The sequence below is a fragment of the Suncus etruscus genome, assembly GCF_024139225.1.
Source record: "Suncus etruscus isolate mSunEtr1 chromosome X unlocalized genomic scaffold, mSunEtr1.pri.cur SUPER_X_unloc_3, whole genome shotgun sequence".
Lineage (NCBI taxonomy): Eukaryota > Metazoa > Chordata > Mammalia > Eulipotyphla > Soricidae > Suncus > Suncus etruscus.
Window position 1 is genome coordinate 773,811 of NW_026060323.1, and position 22,918 is coordinate 796,728.

A 22,918-nucleotide genomic window follows, 5' to 3' on the forward strand; every position below is an offset into this window, starting at 1 on the left:
TTGCTGGCGAGATTGCCGCCTGGTGTTTCCTATAAAGGCAAGCGTTTATCCAGAGAGTTTAGTCAGTTTGTGGTGGTGATGAGTGAGAGTCTACCACTTGCAAGGCAGATACTCTGCCTGTGAGCTACCTTTCAGCTGGCGAATTTATTCATGAAATAGTTTACCCAAGATTCTCTGTAGAGAATGAGAGCACCAGAAGATGTGGAATGTGGAGAAGCTCTAATTTTTAAAATCTCTCAGTGTGATTTTTATTTTCAGACATTTTAGGAAGCATTCTCTAAGAATAGGTTTGGCTGAACTGATACTACTTCATGGGAGTGGGGGACCTAGCAAGGACAGTATGGGGAAAACTACACAAATGGAGGAGGTCGGAAGGGTTTAGTTTCAGCTCAACTCAATTGAAGCTCAAGAGGACAGGATGGGATGTGGGGTGTGGAGTGGATACCTGGAGTTCTTCCTGCAATGGAAACTGTTTTATTCAAATAATTAGCCACCTTTTTTTCTTAATTGGCACCCATCAATTAGTAAGTGTTCTTGAATCCTCTCAGGAAGACTGGCAAAGAGGGGCCAACATTGTCTTTCTGGCTGATTTTATTTCAACAAGATGGCTCCTAATCCCTGCAAAGACTATTCCAAGGTAAATCTGACAGGAGGCCTGGAAAACGTCCGCTTTTATTGTGGGACAGGAAAAAGAGGTTCCAGTGTCAGTTGTGAGAAACAAATGCCCCTATGAAAAGGGAGGTCAGGAGAGAGTCAGGAAGAATCTACTATAAGACTGTGGAAACAGATGGTAAGGTTAAGGAAACTGGTCACAGGAATAGTCTTCTTCCTCTCCCTCCTGCTACCATTTTGGAAGAGATTCTTCTGATAAATTAGAAGGAAGAACCAGTGTTGGGAATGTTAAGAATTTGGGAATTAGGGGTCTAGAGGAAGGCCAGCAGTCCATGTCAGAGTATGCTAGCCCAAGGAGCTGTGGGCAGACCTGGGGTTCTGTGAGTTTGGAGTGTGGTAATGCCAGCTGAGCTTGCTCACTAACTCAGGAAAGCAACACTCAAGTTGCTCTGATTGACACTGAGGTCTGTAGGTTGGACAGAATAATAGAGGGAATGAGGAGAATGTGGGGTGTGAGCATCTCCTCTGTCCTTTTGACAGGCTCACAAGCAGCCATGACTGTGTACTTAGCATTTGTGTTTCTTCTCTTCGTCAAATACATACATACATGCACACATGGCACCCTGTGTAGCAATAAAACATTTTGGAGTAAAGTTATGTGAATTTGGTTACATTTTTAATTTTTGGTTTTGAGGCCAATGTGACTATGCTCAGGGATTAATCCTGGCTCTGTGCTCAGAACTCATACTTGATGTGTGTCGAGACCATATGTAGTGGTTAGGATCTAAACTAGGGTTGCTGTCTGCAAGGCAAGTACTTTAATTATTACAATTTTTGTTGGGGGTCATATGCAGCAGCACACTGGAATTCCTGGGAACCATGGTACTGGGGAGCCTACATGTAAATGATGTGTTCCAGTCTTTAGCTATCTCCCTGGCTCAATAACGGGTATTTTTACAATGGGATTTTGTGGAACACAAATGACTTTAATAAGCACAGCTTGTATTAGACTTTTGTTAGAAAATGTGGGTGAGGAGATGGGAACTTTTGGAGGCAGTTGTGGGGGTGGGAGCAGATCTCTGAGGAAGTGACAGCTGGACTAGGTCATAGATATAGTTTCACAATGTGATTGAGTGGTATAAGATGCATAGGTCTTGATTTTCTCTAAAGGAGCTATTGAGAGGGGAAAGCTCCTGGTCCTCTTAAGCAGCTTATCCATGGCATCTTGGCTTCAAATAGGATTAAGGCATAGTTACTTGAGCATCACCAGGTGTGATTCTTGATAAAAGCTAGCTCAGAGTAAGTCCTGAGCTCTGTATACCCTCCAAGAAAAAACAACAAAAGCAAACCCAAAAACAATGTAAATGGTTTACTTGTCTGCTCAGGACATAGGAGTGAGGAGCTGTGTGTTGCTGAACATCGAACCCAGGCCTCTTGCAAATAAAGCATGTGTCCTCCAAGCCCTTTAACTTTTCTCTCCAGTCCAGGAAAACTTACTTGGAAATTAGGTGAGATGTAAGGACATAACAGGTTTGCATTACTAGGAATGGATATTATTATAGCCTCACTTTTTCTTTATATTTCTAGTGGTCCAAAAAATGAGTGAGCCATCACATCAACAGAGTGAACCATCAGATCAACAGAGTGAACCATTGGATCAACAGAGCTCCCTGCAAGAGAATGAAACAGATGAGAATTCTGCTGAGAAAACCTATCAAATCAGGCAGAAGCAATCGGTATGACATATATAATTTTTGATGCCGAGGAATGTGAGGAGTTGCCAATTTGGGCATATACGTGATGCTCAAGTATAGGTAGGCAGGTTCCTAGGTGTGAACCTCACAGAAAGAAGCTATATTTCTCCATGATGGTAGGGTGAACAAAGCCACAGAAATGCCTGGTTTCAATGATTTGTTTTGGTCTTGGTGGTGTTGTTAGTGCTCAGGTCCTGCATACAAAGCAAAACACCCAATACCTGTACTGTAACTATATCTCTTCAACTGCTTTTAGTGAACCAAGCAAACTATAAAGAAAAGCTTGCAATGCTAAAAGTCTCCCTCTCCAGCAGAATAAGGGCACAACAACAAAAACTACAAGAAAACAAGACAAATGCCCATTGCTCCCCTAGTGGAGCTTTCCAGACTTGTATATCTGGAAAGTCCTCTTTTTTCCCTAATAATAAAACATAGAGCTGAATCTGGAGAACTAGCACAGGCTATGAGTCACTTGCCTTACATATGATTGACTCTGGTTCAATCACTGGCTCCATAGATAGTCTCACAAGCTCTCCCAGGAGTGCTCCCTGAGCACTGCTAGGGTTGACATCAAACCCTCAAATCCATCATAGGTATATACATATACAAGATAAAATAAAGGAGAACTTTCTTATGATTTGGGACATAGAATTTTCTATGGAAATTGGCCTGTGTATTGGGGGCCACTCAGATTATTTCCCTTTACAGATCTTGAAAGGAAGACTTTCTGCCCTAAGCATATGTTTTCTACGTTCAAAAAATTTTAGATTGATGATCCTCAGCTCTGAAAGGAAGTGTTTGGGCTGGAGAATCTACATCACAGTTTACCTGGCTTTTGATTTGGGGCCACATCCAGCAGTATTTGTGGTCTGCAACCAACTCTGTGCTCAGGGTCTCTCGTGATGGTCGTCTAGGGATCCTGTCATACTTGGAATCAAACTAGAACATTCTGCATGCAAAGTCTTTTAAAGCTTTTTTAGCTAACAACTACATATTTCCTTGTCATATTTCTTTTACAGTTCTATAAAGATATATATCCTACTTGATTATTTTCGCACTGTATTTCTTAAGTAAGAAACAAAGGCTTTCTTTGCAAAGTATTTTTTGTGGCCATTGAAAATCAGATTGAACATTTTTTGTAGGTAAAATATCTGCTTTCTTATCACTGAGGTAAACCTGATAGAAAAAACTACAATGTACAGTAATAATCATAACGGTACAGTGTAATATAAAAGAAAATCTAGTTTCTGCTATGAATACATTATATTTGTTTCATAACAGCAAATTGAGCAACAGTTAAAAAGCCTGTCATTTGAAAACCCTGGACCGAAGATGACCGACTTTAATCCTGTACCCAGAAAACTGAGAAAGAAAGCACAGATGTCAAAGAAGAATGAGAATTTTCCTGAGAAAAACAAGTAAGACTATGATTTATTTATTTGTTTGTGGGTTTATATAATCCACAAATGTTTGAGTTCTTCTTGATGAAACAAAAGGTCACTGCTTATGTGTTTTAAAAATATGTTCTTCAGGGCCGGAGTCATAGCACAGTGGTAGGGCATTTGCCTTGCACGTGGATGACCCAGAAAGCCCCGGGTGGTTCAATCCCCAGCATCCCATATGGTCCCCTGAGCCTGCCAGGGCAATTTCTGAGTGCAGAGCCACCCTGAGCACCATTGGGTGTGGCCCAATAACAACAACAAAAGAAGTCTTGAAAGCACAATATCACCCCATGCATCTGGAAGTAAGCAAGTTTAAGAGATAATGTAATGTAACAAATCTGTACTCCTAGATAGCATCATTGTTGGAGCTCTTCATTTTTTTAAGTCGGGGTCTGGAGATTATGGGGTAGGGGCCATACCTATTGATTTGCAGGGCCTACTTCATTATAGGACTTTCAATTTGCTCTAGTGACCCATGAAACCATGGAATTCCGGGATCAAACTTGACTTGGCTGTTTACAAAGCAAGTACCTTGACTCCTACCTATCCTATCTCTCTAGCCCTCAGCTTTTTGTTTTCTAGCTCTTAACAGATACATCTCTACTCTTCAGGAAATCAGCAGCAGCAGCAGCAGGTGTCAACAATCTCTGGCCCCAGGCTCTCCCTTCTGCACCCCTCCAATTTTCCTTTGTATGTAATGACCTGGGTTTAAACAGGTTTCATATTTCCACCCTTTTGTTGTTCTGATCTCTGCTTGGTTACATACCAATCAGCTATAATTATGACAAGCTATCATATATGCATATGACAGACCATGGACTTGCTAATTGTCTGTCATCTAGAATGTGACCTTTTTGCTTGTATGCTATGAGGGTTTTTAGGATAGACCAATTGGATTATTTGGTAAATTGAATTCTTTATGTAAATGAAGATCTAACAGGAGGTTGCTTTTTTTTTAAATAATCTATCCCCCGTTTCCTCATTTCCTCATCTTGTTCTTCCATTCTTATATCATTTTGTAACAATTTCAGGCCCAAATTGTTTTTGGGGGGATTTTGTTTTGTTTCCTATTTGCCACATCTGGCAGTTCTCAGGAGTATATCCTGGCTCTACGCTCAGGAGTCACTGAGTACCATAGATGTGGACCCCAACCCCCCAATAAATTTTTCTTTTTAGTACTATTATAATATTTTATAAATAGCTTTATTGATCTTGATTTGTATAGTGAAAAAGTGAAAAGAATCAAGTATGTTGTGTTCCTAGATGTGGTATTGCTCACTAGAAATACCACTGGAAACTTGGTTTTTCTTTCTTTTTTTATTTTTTATTTATTTTATTTTTAATATGATTTTTATTTTAATTATAGTGGCTTATATATCGCCCAGTCTTTCTAGAAATCAATATATATATTCCTTCAAAAACTGAACTGAGTTTCCAACCAAGGATGGAGACTCAGTTTTTTAAGGAATATTTATATTGCTTTCTAGAAAGACTAGACTAGATGGCATTTTTAACATTAGAGAATGAGAGTTTTCTTTCTCTCGACATCCACAGCAGCACTTTGTGATTTGTGCCTTTCTCTGTGGTGTGAGATAATATCTCATTGTTGTTTTGCATCTCCCTGATGAATTGTGATGTGGAGCAATTCTATGTGCCTTTTGGTGATCTATATTTCTTCTTTGAAGAAATGTGTGTTCATTTCTTCTACCCATTTTATGATGGCATTGGATGTATTTCTCTTGTTCATTTCTGCTTGTGCCTTATATATCTTAGATATTTGCCTTTTATCAGATGTGTATTGGTGTATAGATTGGTGAATAGATTTTCTCATTCCATGGTCGCCCTTGTATTCTACTGATTGTTTCCTTTGAAGTGCAGAAGCTTCTCAGTTTAATGTAGTCCCATTTGTTTATCTCTGCTTCCACAAGGGTCAGTGGTGTTTCTTCTTGGTAAATGCCTGAATCAGTGTCATAGAGTTATTTTGCCTAAGTTTCCTCTTTGTACCTTATTTGTTTTCAGGTCTGAAATCAAGATCTTTAATCTATTTTGATTTTCCTTTATGCATGGTGTTAAAGAGAGGTCTGAGTTCACCATTTTGCATGTAATTGAAAGGTTTTCCCAACATCACTTGTGTGCTTTTTTAATATATATCTTTATTTAAGCACCATGATTGCAACCTGTTTTATAGTTGGTTTTCACTCATAAAAAAGAACACCCCCATTCACCAGTGCAACCTTCCCACCACCAATGCTCCCCACCTCCTTCCTCCCACACTCCCTGCCTGAAGTTGAGACAGGCATTCTATTTCTCTCTCACTACTGTTGTCATGATAGTTGTTATTGTAGTTATTTCTCTAACAGTACTCACCACTCTTTGAAGTCAACACCACTTGTTGAAGAGGCTTTTTCCTTGCTCCATCTTGTATTTGTTTCCCTTTATCAAATATTACTTGGCTGTATACGTGATGGTAGGTCACAGAATACTCAAGTCTGTTCCTTTGATCTGAGGGTCTGTCTTTATTCCAATAGAATGCAGTTTTCATTACTATTGTTTTATAATATGGCTTAAAGTTGGGGAAAATTATGCCTCCCATCTTCTTTCCTAAGGATTGCTTTAGTGTTTGTGAATGATTGTTGTTCCTCATGAATTTCAGGAGTGTTTTACCCACTTTCAAAAATGTCATCGGTATCTTTAGAGGTATTGCATTAAACCTGTACAATGCTTTGGGAAGTATTACCACTTTACTAAACACATATATTGTTTCTAGAAGCTTTTTGGTAGAGTCTTCAGGATTTTCTAAATATAGTATCATGTCATTTCCAAACAGTGAGAACTTGACTTCTTCCTTTCCTATCTTGATGCCTTTGATATCTTTTGCTTGACTAATTGCTATGTTGAATAAAAGTGGCCAGAGGGAGAAACCTTGTCTTTTTCCATACCATAGAGGGAAGGCTTTTAGTTTTTCCCTATTGAGTATAATATTTGCCATGGGCTTGTACTAAATGGCTTTGACTATATTGAGAAAAGGTCCTTTAATTCCCATCTTGTTGTGAGTATTTTTTTTTCATTAGTGAGTGTTGGACATTATCAAATGCTTTCTCTACATCTATTGATATGATCTATGGTTTTTATTTTTCCTTTTATTGATATGGTATATTACATTGATTGACTTGTATATGTTATACCATTCTTGCGTCTCTGAAATGAACCCTACTTGGTCATGGTGTATGGCTTTTTTGATGAACTGTTGGATCCTATTTACTAGGATTTCATTGAGGATCTTTGCATCTGCATTCATTAAGAATATTGGCGTGTAGTTCTCTATTTTGGTGGCATCTCTGTCTGCTTTTGGTATCAGGGTGATGTTAGCTTCATAAAAACTATTTGGGAGGGTTTCTGTTTCTTCAGTTTTCTGAGCAAGCCTGAAAAGAATAAGCAGTAGGTCTTCTTGGAAGGGTTGAAAGAATTTGTTAGTGAATCTATCTGGGCCTGGGCTTTTGTTTTTGGGAGGACTTTTGATTACCATTTTAATTTCCTTAATACTGATAGGTCCGTTGAGAATTGCAGATCACCTTGGTTCAACCTTAGAAAGTTAAAGAAGTTCAAGAATGTATACATTTCTCCCAGGTTCTCTTGTTTTCTGGTATAGAGTTTCTCAAAGTAATCTCCCATTACCCATTATATTTCCATAGTGTCCGTACAACTTGACTTCTGAGGCACAATTGTGAATGGGATTTTTTGGTAACGTCTTTTTATTCTCTTTCATCTCCCCCTTTTTATGTCTAATTTGGATTATTAACCTTCTCTTTCTTTGTGAGTCTGCTAGTGCTTTAACTATCTATCTATATGCTAGTGGATTTGGATTATTAATCTTCATATAATTTGGATTATTAATCTCTTTCTTTGAGTCTGCTAGTGGTTTATCTGTTTCTTCTAGTGGTTTATCTATTTGTCTATTTATCTACCTAGCTATCTGGCTTATTTTTCAAAGAAGCAACTCTTGCTTTCATTGATCTTTTGGATTGTTTTGGGTTTCATGTTCATTAATTTCTGCTCTGAGGTTTATTATTTTCTTCTGTCTGCCTATATTTGGATCATTTTATTGATAATTTTACAATTTTAAGCTGTTTTATTTATGTTATAAACATTATAGACATATTATAGATTATAGATTTATAAATTAATTATGTAGGCTCTTTTGGATTGTTTTGGGTTTCATGTTCATTAATTTCTGCTCTGAGGTTCATTATTTTCTTCTGTCTGCCTAAATTTTATCATTTTATTGATAATTTTACAATTTTAAGCTGTTTTATTTATAAGTTATAAATATTATAGATTTATAAGTTAATTATGTAGGCTCTTTATTCCTGATGAATGCTTGCAAAATGCTATACATTTTCATCTTTTGCTTTTTGCTGTATTCTACACATTCTGCTAAATCTGTCTTCATTTTTATTTGTTTCCAGGAATCTTTTGATTTCCTCTTTGATCTCATCTCTAACCCACAGTAATGAGCTGTTTAATTTTCAGGTATTAAGTTTTTTCTCTGTGTCTGTTGATAATTTACTTGTCATTTTAGTGCATGATAATCTCAGAATGTAGATCTGATACAATTTGTATCCTCTTGATTTTATGGAGGTATGTTTTGTGGCCCAGCATGTGGTCTATTTTAGAGGATGCCCCATGTGTATTGGAGAAGAATGTATATTTAGCTTTTTGTGGCTGAAGAGCCCTCTACATATATCTACCAAGCCACTCCCGTGCATTTCTTCTCTCAAAGCCCATATATCCTTGTTGAGTTTCAGCATGGTTGGCTTATCAAAGGCGTGACAGAGTGGTATTGGAGACTCCCATTATTATTATGCTATTATTAATGGTTTCTATCAGAGGTTGTTTTAAATATTTTGCTGACCTCTTATTGGGTGCATATGTTTAGGAGTGTTATTTCCTTTAGTACATATCCCTTGATTAAGAAATGGCCATCTATATATCTTAAAAGCTTTTTAAGCTTAAAGTCTGTGTTGCCTGAGTTTAGTATGGCCACCCCAGATTTTTAAGGGTATAGTTTGCTTGTCCATTGACATTGAGAGGGATATTTGTCAAGGGATTAAGTGTCTTCTTATCTATTGTAGGAGTTTGATGTGTTTGTTTGGTCTGCCTTGGCTCAGAGTAGATCCTTCAGCTCTTATTTTAAAGTTGGTTTTTAGTATGTAAAGTTTCTGAGCTGTTGTTTATTCATGAAGCTCTGTATCCTTCTATCAAACCTGATTTCAAGTCTGCCTGGGTGAAGTATCTTTGGCAAAACATTGATTTCATTGAGTTTTGTTTTGTTTTGTGTTTTTGGGTCACACCCGGCAATGCTCAGGAGGTATTCCTGGCTCTATGCTCAGAAATCGCTCCTGGCAGGCTCAGGGGACCATATGGGATGCCGGGATTCAAATCACCGACCTTCTGCATGAGAGGCAAAAGCCTTACCTCCATGCTATCTCTCCGGCCCCATTTCATTGAGTTTTGTCTCTATATCTCACCATTGTCTTCAAGTCTTGAGAGTTGCCAGTGATAAATCTGCTGTAAATCTTGAGTATGCCTCTTTGTATATAATTTCTCTTTTTTCATCATACTACTTTTAGTATTCTATCTCTATCTGTGGTTTTCATCATTGTGATTACTATGTGCCTTGGGTGGTTTCTTTGTACTCTTTAGGCATCCAGAATACTATTGCACACACTCTGTAGTTCTGGAATTTCTCAGCAATGTTGTCCTTGACTGTTAGTTATTCAACTGGGTTTTCTTCCTGGGTCTCTGGGACACCAATTATTCTTATCTTGTTTCCATTGAGTTTATCGTCATCGGTTTACTTTCTTTGAGGACTTTTTTATCCTCTTCTATTGTGTAGAGCTGTTTGCAGCTCATCTTTTATATCACTGATTCTGTCCTCAGTGGCTGTTACTCTGCTGGTGAGGCTTTAGAGTGAGGTTTTCATTCTACCTACCTTGTTTTTAAGTCCGGATATTTCTGTTTAAATTTTTCTCATTTCTACTCTCTTATCCTCTTGAGTCTTCTGGTCTGTGTCTTCCATCATATCTTTAAGTTTGATGAACAGTTCTTTCTAAAATCCTGATCAGAGACGGTATGTTGGTGCCATGTGTTGGGTGGGTCTCCAGAACTAGGATCTTCAGTCACAAGGTGTGGTAGGGTTCTGTTTTCCCACTGTGAATTTTGATATATGGTGCTGCTGTTAAGTATTGTGGTACAGCTCCTCGACTGGAAGAATGTGCAGACATGGAGCAAAGCAGAGTGGCTGTGCTCTTGCTGGTCTCTCACTGAGCTGAACTCTAACTGGGGATTTATTTTCCCCAAACTCTGCCCCAGTCGACAGGCAGATAGGTCTGGGTTCATGTAATGGAGGTTAATCCAATCTTTGACAACTGCTCAAGGCTGTGATCTTGCTGTTCTCACACTCGACTGAACTTTAACTGGCAAGTTTTTAAAGCTAATTTTGTTTTTATTTATTGTATTTGTTAGTTTTCCTTATATTCCACCTATCAGTGGAGTCATTTTTACTAAGAAAAATACTTTTTGTTTAGTTTTTGTTTAGTCTTGTTTGGGCCACACTCAGTGGTTCTCAGGGTTATTTTTGGCTCTGTACTCAGGAATCACTCTTGGCATGCTCAGAAAACCATATGAGATGCTGTGGATCAAACTTGGGTTGGCCACATGCAAGGCAGGCACCTTATCTGCTGTACTATTTCTCTAGCCTCAGGGTAATAGTCTTTTATCTACCTTCCTTCTCTCCTTCCTTCCTTCTTTCCTTGCTTCCTTCCTTCCTCCCTTCCATCCTTCCTTTCTTCCTTCCTTCCTACCTTCTTTTTGGTTTTTGGGTCACACCTGACAGCACTCAGTTTACTCTTGGCTCTATGCTCTGAAATCGCTTCTGGCAGGCTCAAGGGACCATATGGAATGCTGGGATTTGAACCCCATCCTTCTGCATGCAAGGCAAATGCCCTACCTTCATGCTATCACTCCAGCACTCAGGGTAATATTTTTTAAGTTCATTCATGTTGTTGCCAAGGATAGGATTTACTTTTATTTTTATAGATGAGTAGTATTTCCTTGCACAGTAGTTGTTATTTATTTATTCATTCATTAGTTAATAAACACTTAGGTTTTCTCTGGCTCTTGGCTATTTTACGTATTGAGTCAGTGAACCAGGGGGGTGCATTGAGCTCTTGGTGTTTTTATATTATACAGGTGAGGGCTCAGAAGGGGAATGATTGAGTCATATGGGAATAGCTTTATGAAGCTATTCAGCCTCAATGATGGATCTCAAATTCTTATTTATAATAGGAAAGCAAATTGCAGAAGTAGAATATGCATAGGGAAACAAATGCATGAGCCATCACTAAAATCAGGCGATGGTTTTGTTTGCTAGTTTCTATTTTGATTTTTTGGCTACACTCTTTAGTGTTCAGGGCTTACTCTTGGGTCTGTGCTCAGAGAACACTCCTGGTGGGCTTGGGGTAATATATGGGGTACTGGGTATAGAGTCTTTGTCAGCTATGTGCAAGGCAAGCTCCCTGCTTGCTGTACCACCTCTCTGTCCCATATTTGCTTTCCTCTTTCTTTTTTAAATTTAGACACATGGTTGCTTATAATCAGTTATTTCTGGAAATTAACATTCCAACACCATTGCATGGCAAGTGTAACATTCCCTCAATATTGTCATTAGTTTCCCAATTTCCCCAAAGCCTGACCCTTCCTTGGCTTAGTATAACTTACTTAATATTGTTTGGTACAACTAAATAATATTGGAATTATTAAAAAAAACTAAAAGAAAATGTATGAATCTTGTTATATCTCACAATGGGCTAGTATGGCATTCTCTGAAGGTTTACTAAGTTGTTTATTTCTTTGTCTGTGAAACCATGTATTCTTCCATCAAACCGGAAAGTGAGTTTTGCGGGGTACAGTATTTTAGGTGAAGCATTTATTTCATTCAATCTTGTCACAATGTCCCACCACTGCTCTCTGGTATTGAGTGTTTCTGGTGACAGGTCTGCTGTAAATCTCAAGGATGCTTGCTTGAATGTAATTTCCCCTTTTGATCTTGCTGTTTTCAGAATTCTGTCTCTATCAGTGGGATTTGTCATTGTGACTAGGATGTGTCTTGGCGTGGTTTTTCTGGGGTCTCTTTTGGTTGGTACTCTTCGAGCATGCAGGATTTGATCACATATGTTCTTTAGCTCTGGAAGTTTCTCTTTAATGATGTTCTTGACCGTTGATTCTTCCTGGAAATTTTCTTCCTGGGTCTCTGGGACTCCAATGATTCTTATGTTGTTTCTGTTGATCTTATCATAGACTTCTCTCTTCATCTGTTCCCATTCTTTGACTAATTTTTCCATTGTCTGTTCATTTGCTTTAAGTTTTTTTTCCAACCTCTCCTGCTGTATGGAATTGTTATGTATCTCATCTTCCACAGCACCAAGTCTATTCTCAGCTTCTGATACCCTGTCCCAGAGCTTATCCATTTTGTCATTCACTTTGTTTACTGACTTTTTCAGACCTGTTAGTTGACATGTTATTTCAGTTTGGAGTTTTGTGATTTCTGTCTTCATATTTTCTTGGTTCTTATTAGTGTTCTGTTCAACTCAATCCATGGTTTCTTTGAGTTCTTTGAGCATCTTCCATATTGCTAGTCTAAAGTCCTTATCTGAGAGGTTGATTAGTTGGTTGGTTATTATCTGGTTCTCAGAATTGTCTTCTTCATTCTCTATGTCTGATGCTGGCCTGTGTTGTTTCCGCATTGTCACACTTGTATTGTGGCTTTTTCTACGTGTTGTGGTGGTATTCATTGGCTATATGATGCAGGCAGCACACTCCTCTGGCTCCGCCCTTTCTGGATGGGCCGACTTGCTTCTAAGGGAGGGGCGTCTTTCGTGGATGAGGCCTCACACAGGATCAAATCTTAGGCCTGAGCATGCAGCAGAGACAACAGTCCGGCGAGAAATGCTTGCTTCTGTGATCCAGCACGGTTCTTAGTGTGATTTTTTTCTTCTTGTTGCAATGGTGTTCTTTTCTTAGAAAGAGTGCAGGGTTGCTCGATCGCTTGCTGGGTAGCTTCAGAATGCAGTTTTTTTGGGGGGTTCCCTTCTCAGGGATCTGAGGAGGGCTGCTCGCTGGGTAGTTTCAGAATGCAGTTTTTGGGGGTTCGCTTCCCAGGGCTCCACTCGCTGGGTAGCTTCAGAATACAGTTTTTTGGGGTTCGCTTCCCAGGGCTCTGAGGAGAGCTTCCAGAGTTCAGGAAAGACAGAGAAGAACAGAGCAGGGCTCCCTTCAAGTCCTCAGTTACCTCAGAAGAAGCACTGCCAGGCGGGGACTCTGCAAGTGAGTCAGTCAGCACTTTACCTGGCAGTTCCCCCGGTCAGCCATTTCTTACTCACTCACCTGCTTGCTGGGCAGCTCCAGAATCTAAGTTGTTTATTTCTTGTTGAGCATTCTGTCACTGACTTTTATTTCTTGAGCTAATGTGATAATTTTACAATTATGGGGTGTCTTTGCAGTCCAGGACTTGAGGATCTGTGGAGTTGGGCCAGTGGCTAATATGGCAAATGTGTTTGTTCATGGCTATGGTTACCAGGACTTTTGGAAGTTTACAAGCATGCTGGGATGGGGAGTGAGGCTTTGCAAGGGGGGGCTGCTTGCTCAGGCTCCGATGTATCCCTAGAGTTGTCACTCACAAAACAGTAACACCTGCAGTTTTCAGCAGCTAGGAATCTCTGCAGTGTAGTGCAAAAGTCGTGAAGCTATACCATTTGTCTAGAAGTAGTTGTAGGGTAGGTATATCTGTGTGTGCATATGACAGGACATTAGCAAGGCCAAGGACGTGTCCCAGAGTTCAATCAGCTCTGTTTTATTTCTATCCATAAGTTTTTGCTACAGTTTGCTTTTCTTTCAAGAGCTAGATGAGTTTTATGTCACTGCCACCTGGGGAAACATGGCTGGATTCCTTTTGTTAAAGAATGAAAGAAATTGCATAATTTATTATGGACTATCCCAGCAATCAACTCTTGGAGGAGTGGGTTGGTGCTCAGGAATTCTAGCAATTTACCACAATCTGGGTTCAATGTTAGGAACAAAGAATGAGGTACTACTTGAGCCCTGCAGTGTTGGGGGATTACTGGGACTACACTGCACAGTGCTTAGGGTTTTTCTGGGGCTCAGTATTGATATTTGGGAACCATGATCCAATTAGGATCTGCATGTGCAAGGTACTGCCAGCCACATTTCCAGATTTCTGTTTGATTTTAGGGAAGGTGTCAGAGTAAGAAATTGTCTAATTAACCTCTGTGGGTATAAACATTGCCCAGCATACTGGGGTATGAAGTGCACTTGATGACAAGCCTGGCTGGATTTCTCAGGACATCCCTGCACTCAAATGCTCTACAGTACTCTGGGTCAGCTCTGCTCCATAGTGTCAACACAGTGGCAACTTCCCAGTCTCTTCTGAACCTGGCACACCACATCATGCAAATATTTTCCTTTCTCTCTACAGACCCCAGAGGAAATATGACGAGAGTGGCAAGCTGCTCTGCAATGGCGTAGACCTGTGTGATTGTCTGGATCCAAACTACCTGGGCTGCTTCTACCCCTGCCCCAAGTGCAACTCCACGAAGTGTGGGCCTGAGTGCCGCAACAACCGGTGCTGGGTATATGATGACATGGTTACTGAGTCTGGGGAAGTCGTCAGTACCCTGCCCTTCAGTGTCCCAGAGTAGGGCTGCTCCTCCACACCCCATAGCTCCATGTCCAACACACTCAAGTTCGTGTATTTTTCCTCATGAGGAGTTCTGGAGTGAGTGGGGAAGGGGAGTGCTGACGTATGTTCTCTGGAGCCCTGGAATTCTGGAGGTATCTTGCTGTGACTTCAGATTTCGTCACTTGACCTGAAAGTATCTTTACAAATAGATTTTTTTTCTTCTGTTCTTGACAACCCTCTGGGTTTAGGCCTTCTATTAAACACACTTTTCTTTACTGTATTAAGATTTCTTAATGTAAATACTTTAAGTTACTTTGTTTTGTAACTTAAATTTTTGTGCAGTTTCTTTTCTTTGTTTTTGTCAGGGCTTCCAAATGATTCAGGGGTTTCTCTGAACAAACACCCTTGTAGTTCTTTCACAACTGGGCTATATGGTCAGTGCAAGGGCCTGAGGACACAATAATATTCTGAGCCAAGAGGGCCCTGGGGAAGTTTGGGAGTCCATGCAGTACCAGGGTCAGGTACATATCATCTCTGTGTTATCTCTTCAGTCTCATATTTTTTTTTTGGTTTTTGGACCACACCCTGTGACGCTCAGGGGTTACTCCTGGCTATGCGCTCAGAAGTTGCTCCTGGCTTCTTGGGGGGACCATATGGGATGCCGGGGGATCGAACTGCGGTCCATCCTAGGCTAGCGCAGGCAAGGCAGGCACCTTACCTCCAGCGCCACCGCCCGGCCCCTAGTCTCATATTTTTTAAAGTATAAATTCACACTTGAATATTTTCAGTCTCAGAAACAAGTTTTTCTTGCAGAAAGGTAAATTTACTTATTATATGACTTGTTCAGTCTCCTGCATAACACTCCTGCTGACTCCAAAGTACGATATGGAATTTTAAAAAAAAGCAAGACTTGGTGACTGTCCTATGAACTCTCTCTGTCTCTGTCTCTTTCTTATTCCCTCCCCCACACTCTCCCCTTCTTTTCTCCCTCGCTTTCATTTTTCTTTCTCCCAAGGTCAAACTTGGTAATTCTTCTATTTAGATTTGTATCTAATTTTTAAAATAGAGAAACCAGAACTTGAAAATCCCCCTAGCCAGTGTATTATTGTTGGTGGTGCTTTGTTTTGTTTTAATATAAAAATGTCAGGATTAGTATTTCAGACGCATAGTTTTCAAATGGAGAAACTTATTACTCAAAAGTATGTCTGTTGTATAAATGCTGGTTGAGAAGCACACTTTGCTTTTTCTACTCTGATACTTAGTAGGAGATACTGATACTGCTGATTATAGGATCACACTTTGAGAGACCCTCTTCTCAGCTACATTAGACACATAATTAATGGAAGCATTTAACTAGAGGTTGGTTGTTTTTTGATGGCTATTTTGTTTTTGTGCCACACCTGCTCGGATTACTTCTTGCAGTGCTTGGGGACCCTATAAGTTAGTGGGTATTGAGCTCATGTTGGCTATGTTCAAGTCCTGGCTGCTGTACTACTTCTCCAGCCCCATTTACTTTACCACCTGAGCTATATTTCCAGCCCTGAGAAATTGAACCAAAGTAAAAAAGGTTATAGAGTTTCCAGTTTCTTTTCCCTCCACTTTCTTATTTCAAATGCACTTAGATTAGTACAATTGCACGTGGCAGGGAAGATGCCTGATAGTTTTGGGCTTCTTGGCACTGTGATTTGAGACTAGGGTCCTTAAATCCAGCTGTGATTATAGTTCTCTTGTATGTATAGCAGAGGAACTGCCCAAGAATTTACTGGGCTTCCCAGATTTCACTCACTTTTTCTGCATTTTTTTGTGAATCGAGCATGGTGCTAGTGGTCCCAAGCCACCCCCCTTCACCTATCTGTACAAAAATTACTGACATTCTTTCCATAAATAAGTCTTCAGATTTACCCCTCAGAAAGACATTGTCCTGAAGCTAGGCTAAATGTATGTTTGGGAAAAGGAATAGTGTGCTGGGTTTTGACTTTTGGGATTGTGCTTTTAGAATAAATATTATTTGGTAAACAACTGGCCAACTACATTGTATTTTTATTACTGATTTTAGAACCATGTAGCATTCAATTTGACAGCACATCTTTAGAGGGAATTGGTTGACAAATATCAATCCCACTGGTTCTCGGTAGTGAGCTGGGACAAGGTATGGAGACAAACCCATCTGGTTCTTGTCTTTCAAGGGAATGGAGACTAAAGTTGGTACTTTTAGGAGTAAATTTGTCATTTTTAAAGATGAGGAAAAGGGGACCCAGTGAGAGAAATGACATAGTGAAGGACCCAAAAGTAAACTCTGATGTTTTGAATCCCATGGGTGTTCAAGTACTGACCACTTATTTTGTAAGTGTGCTGGAACTCACCGAGGTGCTTTGAACAGTACACATTTCTGAACTGTATCCAAAATCTTGTAATCAGTTGCTCTAGCATCAAGGACTGGAAACCCATATTTTAGAACAAACACTCTAGATTGAGAAACACAGCCTTGTCTCCAGTTTCATACTTTTTTATTCAAAAATAAACTTAGGAGTCTCTGGGGCTTGCTTAGTGGTAAAAAGGCCTTGCCTAGCAAGCTTCAGGACATAAGCTGGGCCCCCATGTTGCATCCATCCAGGTGCTGAGCATAGTCTCAACAACTTTACTGAAGTTTGGGACCCCAGGTACCACCACAAACTCAGCTCACTGTAGCTATGCAGGTATGAGCAGTAAAACTGAAGTGTGCATGTGCAAACCCCTGGAGAGCACCACACCTGAAGCTGTGTGAGCATTGTGGCCATTATTCATGTTCCAGAATGTACGCGAACTCGGGTGGGTCACTGCTGAGTATTTATGTAAGTGCTGTAATGGAGCATGTACACCCCTTTCCTGAGCCCCTGCACTATTGCCAAGCATTCTAGTACTGCAATCTCAATATAGAACCCCAGGTGAGCACCATAACAAAATTCCAGTACCACAGCCAGGAGTGGATGACCCCTGTTATTCCAACAAAAATTACGAAGGGATAGGGAAAATAGCAAAGACTTTTTGAAGTTTTAGCAAATTGACATGAGAATATCTTCCTAGACTTTTGTCATCTTATCTTAAAAATGAAATGTGATCATCTATAAATGATCTTTAAAATTTGCATTTACCCAATTTTGTTGGTGACTTTTCCAAGTGAAGTAAAAAATAAAGTTAAGGAGTTGCATAATTACTAAGCATGCGTCTAATGGATATTATAAAAGTGCTAGTGCTAGTTAAACTTTTCATAAAATTTTTAGAATTAGGGTTATGTCCTTTTTAATGCCAGCTCAGTGCATTTTAAAAGCATTTCTATTCAAAATGAGTTTTTCAAAAATATATGTGGGGGATTGTCAGAATTATGTGATGTTCTAATTTCATCAAAAAGTGAACAATTGCTCTTTAGTTATCTGAGCTAAATTTAGATTAACAAGGAAGATTACATTAGTGAAGGAACTGTCTTGTCAGTATAAGGCTTTTTCTGACTGGTTACCTTTCATTGCTGATGGCATGTCTCCCAGAATATATAAGAGAATTGTAAAGAAAGCCACTTCACAGGTCTTTTAAATATAAACTGTTATCCCAGTTATCCTGACCTATTCCTGTAAGATTTTACAACTGGGTGACCTAGCACATTAATTTACAAAGTAATTTTGAGTTTAATTCATAAGAATTTAAAGCATATCTCTCAGGTGTCTAAGTCTCCAGGCCCTGATCTGGACCCAGGGTCCAAACAGGTAGAGCTGCAGAGATATCATTTGTAGGAAAATCTTTGTGTGTTTGCTTGCAATTTTAGGATGTAAATAGTGTAGAGTTGGATAGTTTGCATTGGTTGTCACAGTTGGAATTTCTGTAATACTTTTGACATATGCAACATTTCCTGAATAGAGCTACAGCGTTTGGTCAGGGTCAGACATACTCTTACCCACTCAGGTAGAGGGTTGTGCAGTGCCTTTACTACAGACTACAGTGCCAGCAGTACCTCTTGAGTTGCATAGGAAGGATACATCACAAGTAGGTGTCTGATGGAAGACTTTATGTTAAAAACTTTTAAAAAGTAAAATTGATAACATACATATTTCAAGTAGAATTTCTTTGTTTTGTGACTTTTGTTTTTATTTTTAAACATTTTTATACCATAGCTGCAAACAGAATGGCATCTTTGTGGAAGCTGAAATCCGCATTGGACTTTGATAGCAAATCAAAACTAGACTTGCAGAGTCAGGAATGGATTTCTCTCATCTTTCTGACATTCCCCAGAAATACTTGTTGGACTTCAGGGAAAGCACTTGGATCTGATCTGGAGTTGAAGGAAATTTATTTTCAACCTATTTTCACAAGAAATGTGCTCATTTTTGCAAGGATAGAGCAAAGGCCAGAAAGACGGCATCTGTGTAGAGGCTCTTGGTACCTCTGTGTCTGATAAGAACCAAGGTATAAGATACAAGGAGAACTGTAAAGAGCTGAGAGTACTTGATTGTTTTAACTGAAACAGAATCTGTATCACCTACCTTTGGGTGATACAGATACTGCCATCATGCCTAAAGTGCATTGTGAGAAAGGAAAATAGGAGGCATGACTCCCCCTCCCTTTGAATAGCTGCAAAGTCAGCATCTAAATCTAGCTTTAAACATTTTATTCCATAGTTGGAAACAGAAAGGCATTAAGTGATTCTTACGTTTTTTTTTTTCATATAACTTTAGAAAATGAGGGTCACTGGCACTTCGTAGATATTGATAAATGTGTTCCTTAAATCTTTGTAGAAAAGGAGTATTACTTGCATGTGCTTGGCTCCCTTTACATATGAATTTAAGTTGAAAGAAAATGGGAATTGTGAAATAAAATAAATTTCTTGTACTTCCCCCTTCGTTCTCTAGAGGACATCTAGGGCCTAATCCCACAATTCTACATTTGTGTCCGCATTTGTGTTTTTCAGTTAAGCCACCAGAAAGTGAATATTCTTGCTGTGTGTCTATCTGGAGTCGAAGACAGAAGGCAGGGTTCACCTTCAAAACTTTTTTTGTTGATTAAAAAGTGAGATATTGGGGGCTGAGCGGTGGTGCAGCTGTAGGGCGTTTGCCTTGCATGCAGCCGATCTAGGATGGACTGTGATTCAATCCCCCAGCATCCCAATGGTCCCTCAAGCCAGGAGCGATATCTGAACACAGAGAGTTACCTCTGAGCATCACGGGGTGTGGCCCCAAACACACTGCCCCAAAGTATATTCTCACATATTGGCCTTTCTAATGTGTTCTATTATTGGTAAGTTTGTGCTGGATGAGCACAATCGATTTGGCTACTTATCAGCCAGTTCAATACAAAAATTAAAAAACCATGTGCACCAGAAGTCAAAGTCTGGGACTCGGGCCCATCTGGAAGTGCTGGGACCTTCAGTTAGACCTAGCAGTGGTGATGGAAGGGGACATGCAGTGCTGCTAATTGAACTCAGGCTCTCCGCATGCTGGGCAAGTGAGCTAATCCTTGGGAGTCACCTCCCCTTCCCTGCTGCTTATGCCATTGCACGTGTTAAGTGATTTAATCTATAAAAGGATTTACGTTCCTGGAGTCCTAGACCTATGGGCATGCCTTTAGGTGCACATAGTCACAAATGAGGACTTAGGGGAGTGTCATTCAGTCTAGAGAACACTGTGTGCACATTATGAAGGTGGAGAACATTGGAGAATCAGCCACTCATAACTTCTATGCAAGGATATTTATGTATTTTGGTTTTTTGGGCCACACCCAGTGACACTCAGGGGCTACTCCTGGCTATGCCCTCAGAAATCGCTCCTGACTTGGGGGGTCATATGGGACGCCAGGGGATCGAACCACAGTCCATCCCAGGTTAGCATGGGCAAGGCAGATGCTCTATGATTGTACCACCACTTTAGCCCCTCTACTAGGATATTTAACTGAAAAAAAAGAACTACACCCACCTCAACAGGCTGGGGATCAGTTGGAAGGATTCCTGTTGACCTTTGAGCTAAGGTTTGCTCTAGCTGCTGATCCTCCATCTCTTTGTTTACCATTCCTGGATTCACATCAGCTGACTCTGGAGCTCGACATGGGTTTGTTTCCTCACATGCAGCTTCTTTTCAGTGAACATATAGTTGGCCCTCTGCGTCTGCATTTTCCACACTCACAGACAACCCATGGTTTCTATGATTGTATTTTTTCCTAATTTTTTCTTGGCCTCTTATAGCTCTGTGTTCAGGAGATTATGTGATACTTGGGGATTGAACCTCGGGCTCCTTCATGCAGAGTACACTTGCATACACTCAGTACACTGAGCTGTCTCTCTGGCCCAAACAAAATTCTACTTTTGAGGGCCTCACCTGGCAGTGCTCATGAGCCATTCCTGGCTCAACATTTGGGGATCACTCCCTGAAGTGCTTGGAGGACCAGCAGTGCCAGGATTAAATCTGGGCCTCTTAACATGCAAAGTATGCACTCCAGTCTAGCGCACTCTCTCTTTGGTCCAATGTTTGTATTCTATCTGTGCTTCTCCTATGATTATATTCTCCCCTACCCTTCCCTCTTACAAGATGTGATCTGAGAAAAACTTTTCCCCAGTAAGAAAACCCTATGGCTGTCATCTTTTATTTACAAAGATGTGTAAAGCAACTTTTCCTGTTGTTCCACCTGAAACTCAGTCTTTTTAAATTTGTTTTTGGGCTGCATCTGGTGATGCTCAGGATTTTTCCTGGCTCTATTCTCAGAGATCACTCCTGACAGGCTGAGGGACCATATGAGATAATGAGGATTGAACCTGGGTCACTCGTCTTTGAGACACTACATGCTGTGCTGTTGCTCTGATACCTGAAACTCGTATAGTCTTAACACTTGGGGATTCCAGGATTAAGGTGCAGGACTCTGCACTCTAACAAGCCCTACTTGAAGAAGAGACCCATGGTGACCAGTATACTCTTCTGACGCACAGCAAATGGATACCAGGGGTAGAGTAATGTGGGAATGTATATATGGAGAAACTTTTAGTTATGGAGTAAAGGGAAGAGTTCTGAGCACTGGAGATGAAGACGCAAGTCATAGAAAGAAACCTGGTCTCTGGGGTGGTCCAATGGAAAAGACAGTGGCCTTCTGAGACAGGATTATGGGTTCCAGTCCCACCACTGAGTGGTCACAGGTTAGCACTCTTGGAATGTGAATAGTTAGCAATCTTGGTGTGTGTGTATGTGAGTGTTCTGTCACCAAAGATTGCATTGTCAGGACTGAGAGCACCTCTTCTAGAGAAATCCTCCATTACCAGGTATGTAGAAAGTTCTGGAAGTAGGAAACCAAGATCTGCTCACGCCAGGCTGGACTTCAAGGCCAGGTCTGGCAACTGAGTTCTGGGGGGATGGGGAGGATGGAAACTCCTTCCCCATGTTTTTTCAAACTGGAGAGGGAGGCTGCAGCTGGACCCAGAATACGGCACCTATCAGGAATGCTGGTCCTCTTCAACTGATATGGCTGTCAATTTGGGCAGACAATTCGCCAAAGTCCTCCTGGGCTGACCACTTGGTCCAGGAGATAGCGCTCCCCCCATATCAGACTAGCCTTCAGGGCCACATCTGGCAACTGGGATTTGGGGTGAGGGGAGAAGGAAAACCCCTCCTCTATGCATTTTCAAAGTGCAGAGGAGGCTGAAGCTGAACCTAGAAGACCCCACATATCAGTGTCTGCTCTTCTACTGGCATGGCTTAGAATCTGGGCAGACAGCTGGCCAAAAGCCTCCTGGGCTGACCCCTTAGTCCAGGAGACCGATATCCCCTCAGCCCAGGCTGGCCTTCAATGCCAGGTCTGTCAAATGAGCTCTGGGGGATGGAAGGTGGGTAACTCGTCCCTCATGAATTTTTAAACTGGAGAGGGAGGCTGCAACAAAACTCAGAAGACCCCACCTAACAGGACTCTTGCTCCTCTTATACTGTTATGGCTGGGAATCTGGGCAGAAAGCTGGCCAAAGGCCTCCTGGGATGACCACTTGGTCCAGGAGACCAAGATATCCCAATGTCAGACTGGCCTTCAGGGCCACGCCTGGCAACTGAGCCCTGGGAATAGGGGGTGGAGGAAATCCCCTCCTCTATGCATTTTCAAACTGGAGAGGGAGGTTCATATGGACCCAGAAGACACACATGTCAGGATTTTTGCTCTTATTCTATTGGCATGGCTGGGAATCTGGGCAGACAGCTGGCCAACAGCCTCCTGGGCTGACCACTTAGTCCAGGAGACCGATATCCCCTCATGCCCAGCTGTCCTTCAAGGCCAGGTCTGGCAACTGAAATTTGGTGGGTTAAAAAGGAGAGAAACTCCTCCACCATGTATTTTAAAACTTGAAAGGGAGGCTGCAGCTGGAC

The 22,918-nt window shown here is 40.7% G+C and overlaps 1 protein-coding gene across 1 annotated transcript; it reads left to right on the forward strand.

The window, feature by feature from the left end:
• Window positions 1-604: 604 nt before the first annotated feature.
• Window positions 605-14,583, forward strand: LOC126000610 (ARL14 effector protein-like). The gene is made up of 4 exons (XM_049767820.1): window positions 605-710; window positions 2,200-2,348; window positions 3,648-3,784; window positions 14,361-14,583. The coding sequence occupies exons 1-4, from the start codon at window positions 605-607 to the stop codon at window positions 14,581-14,583; spliced, it is 615 nt and encodes a 204-aa protein (XP_049623777.1).
• The last annotated feature ends 8,335 nt before the right edge of the window (window positions 14,584-22,918 follow it).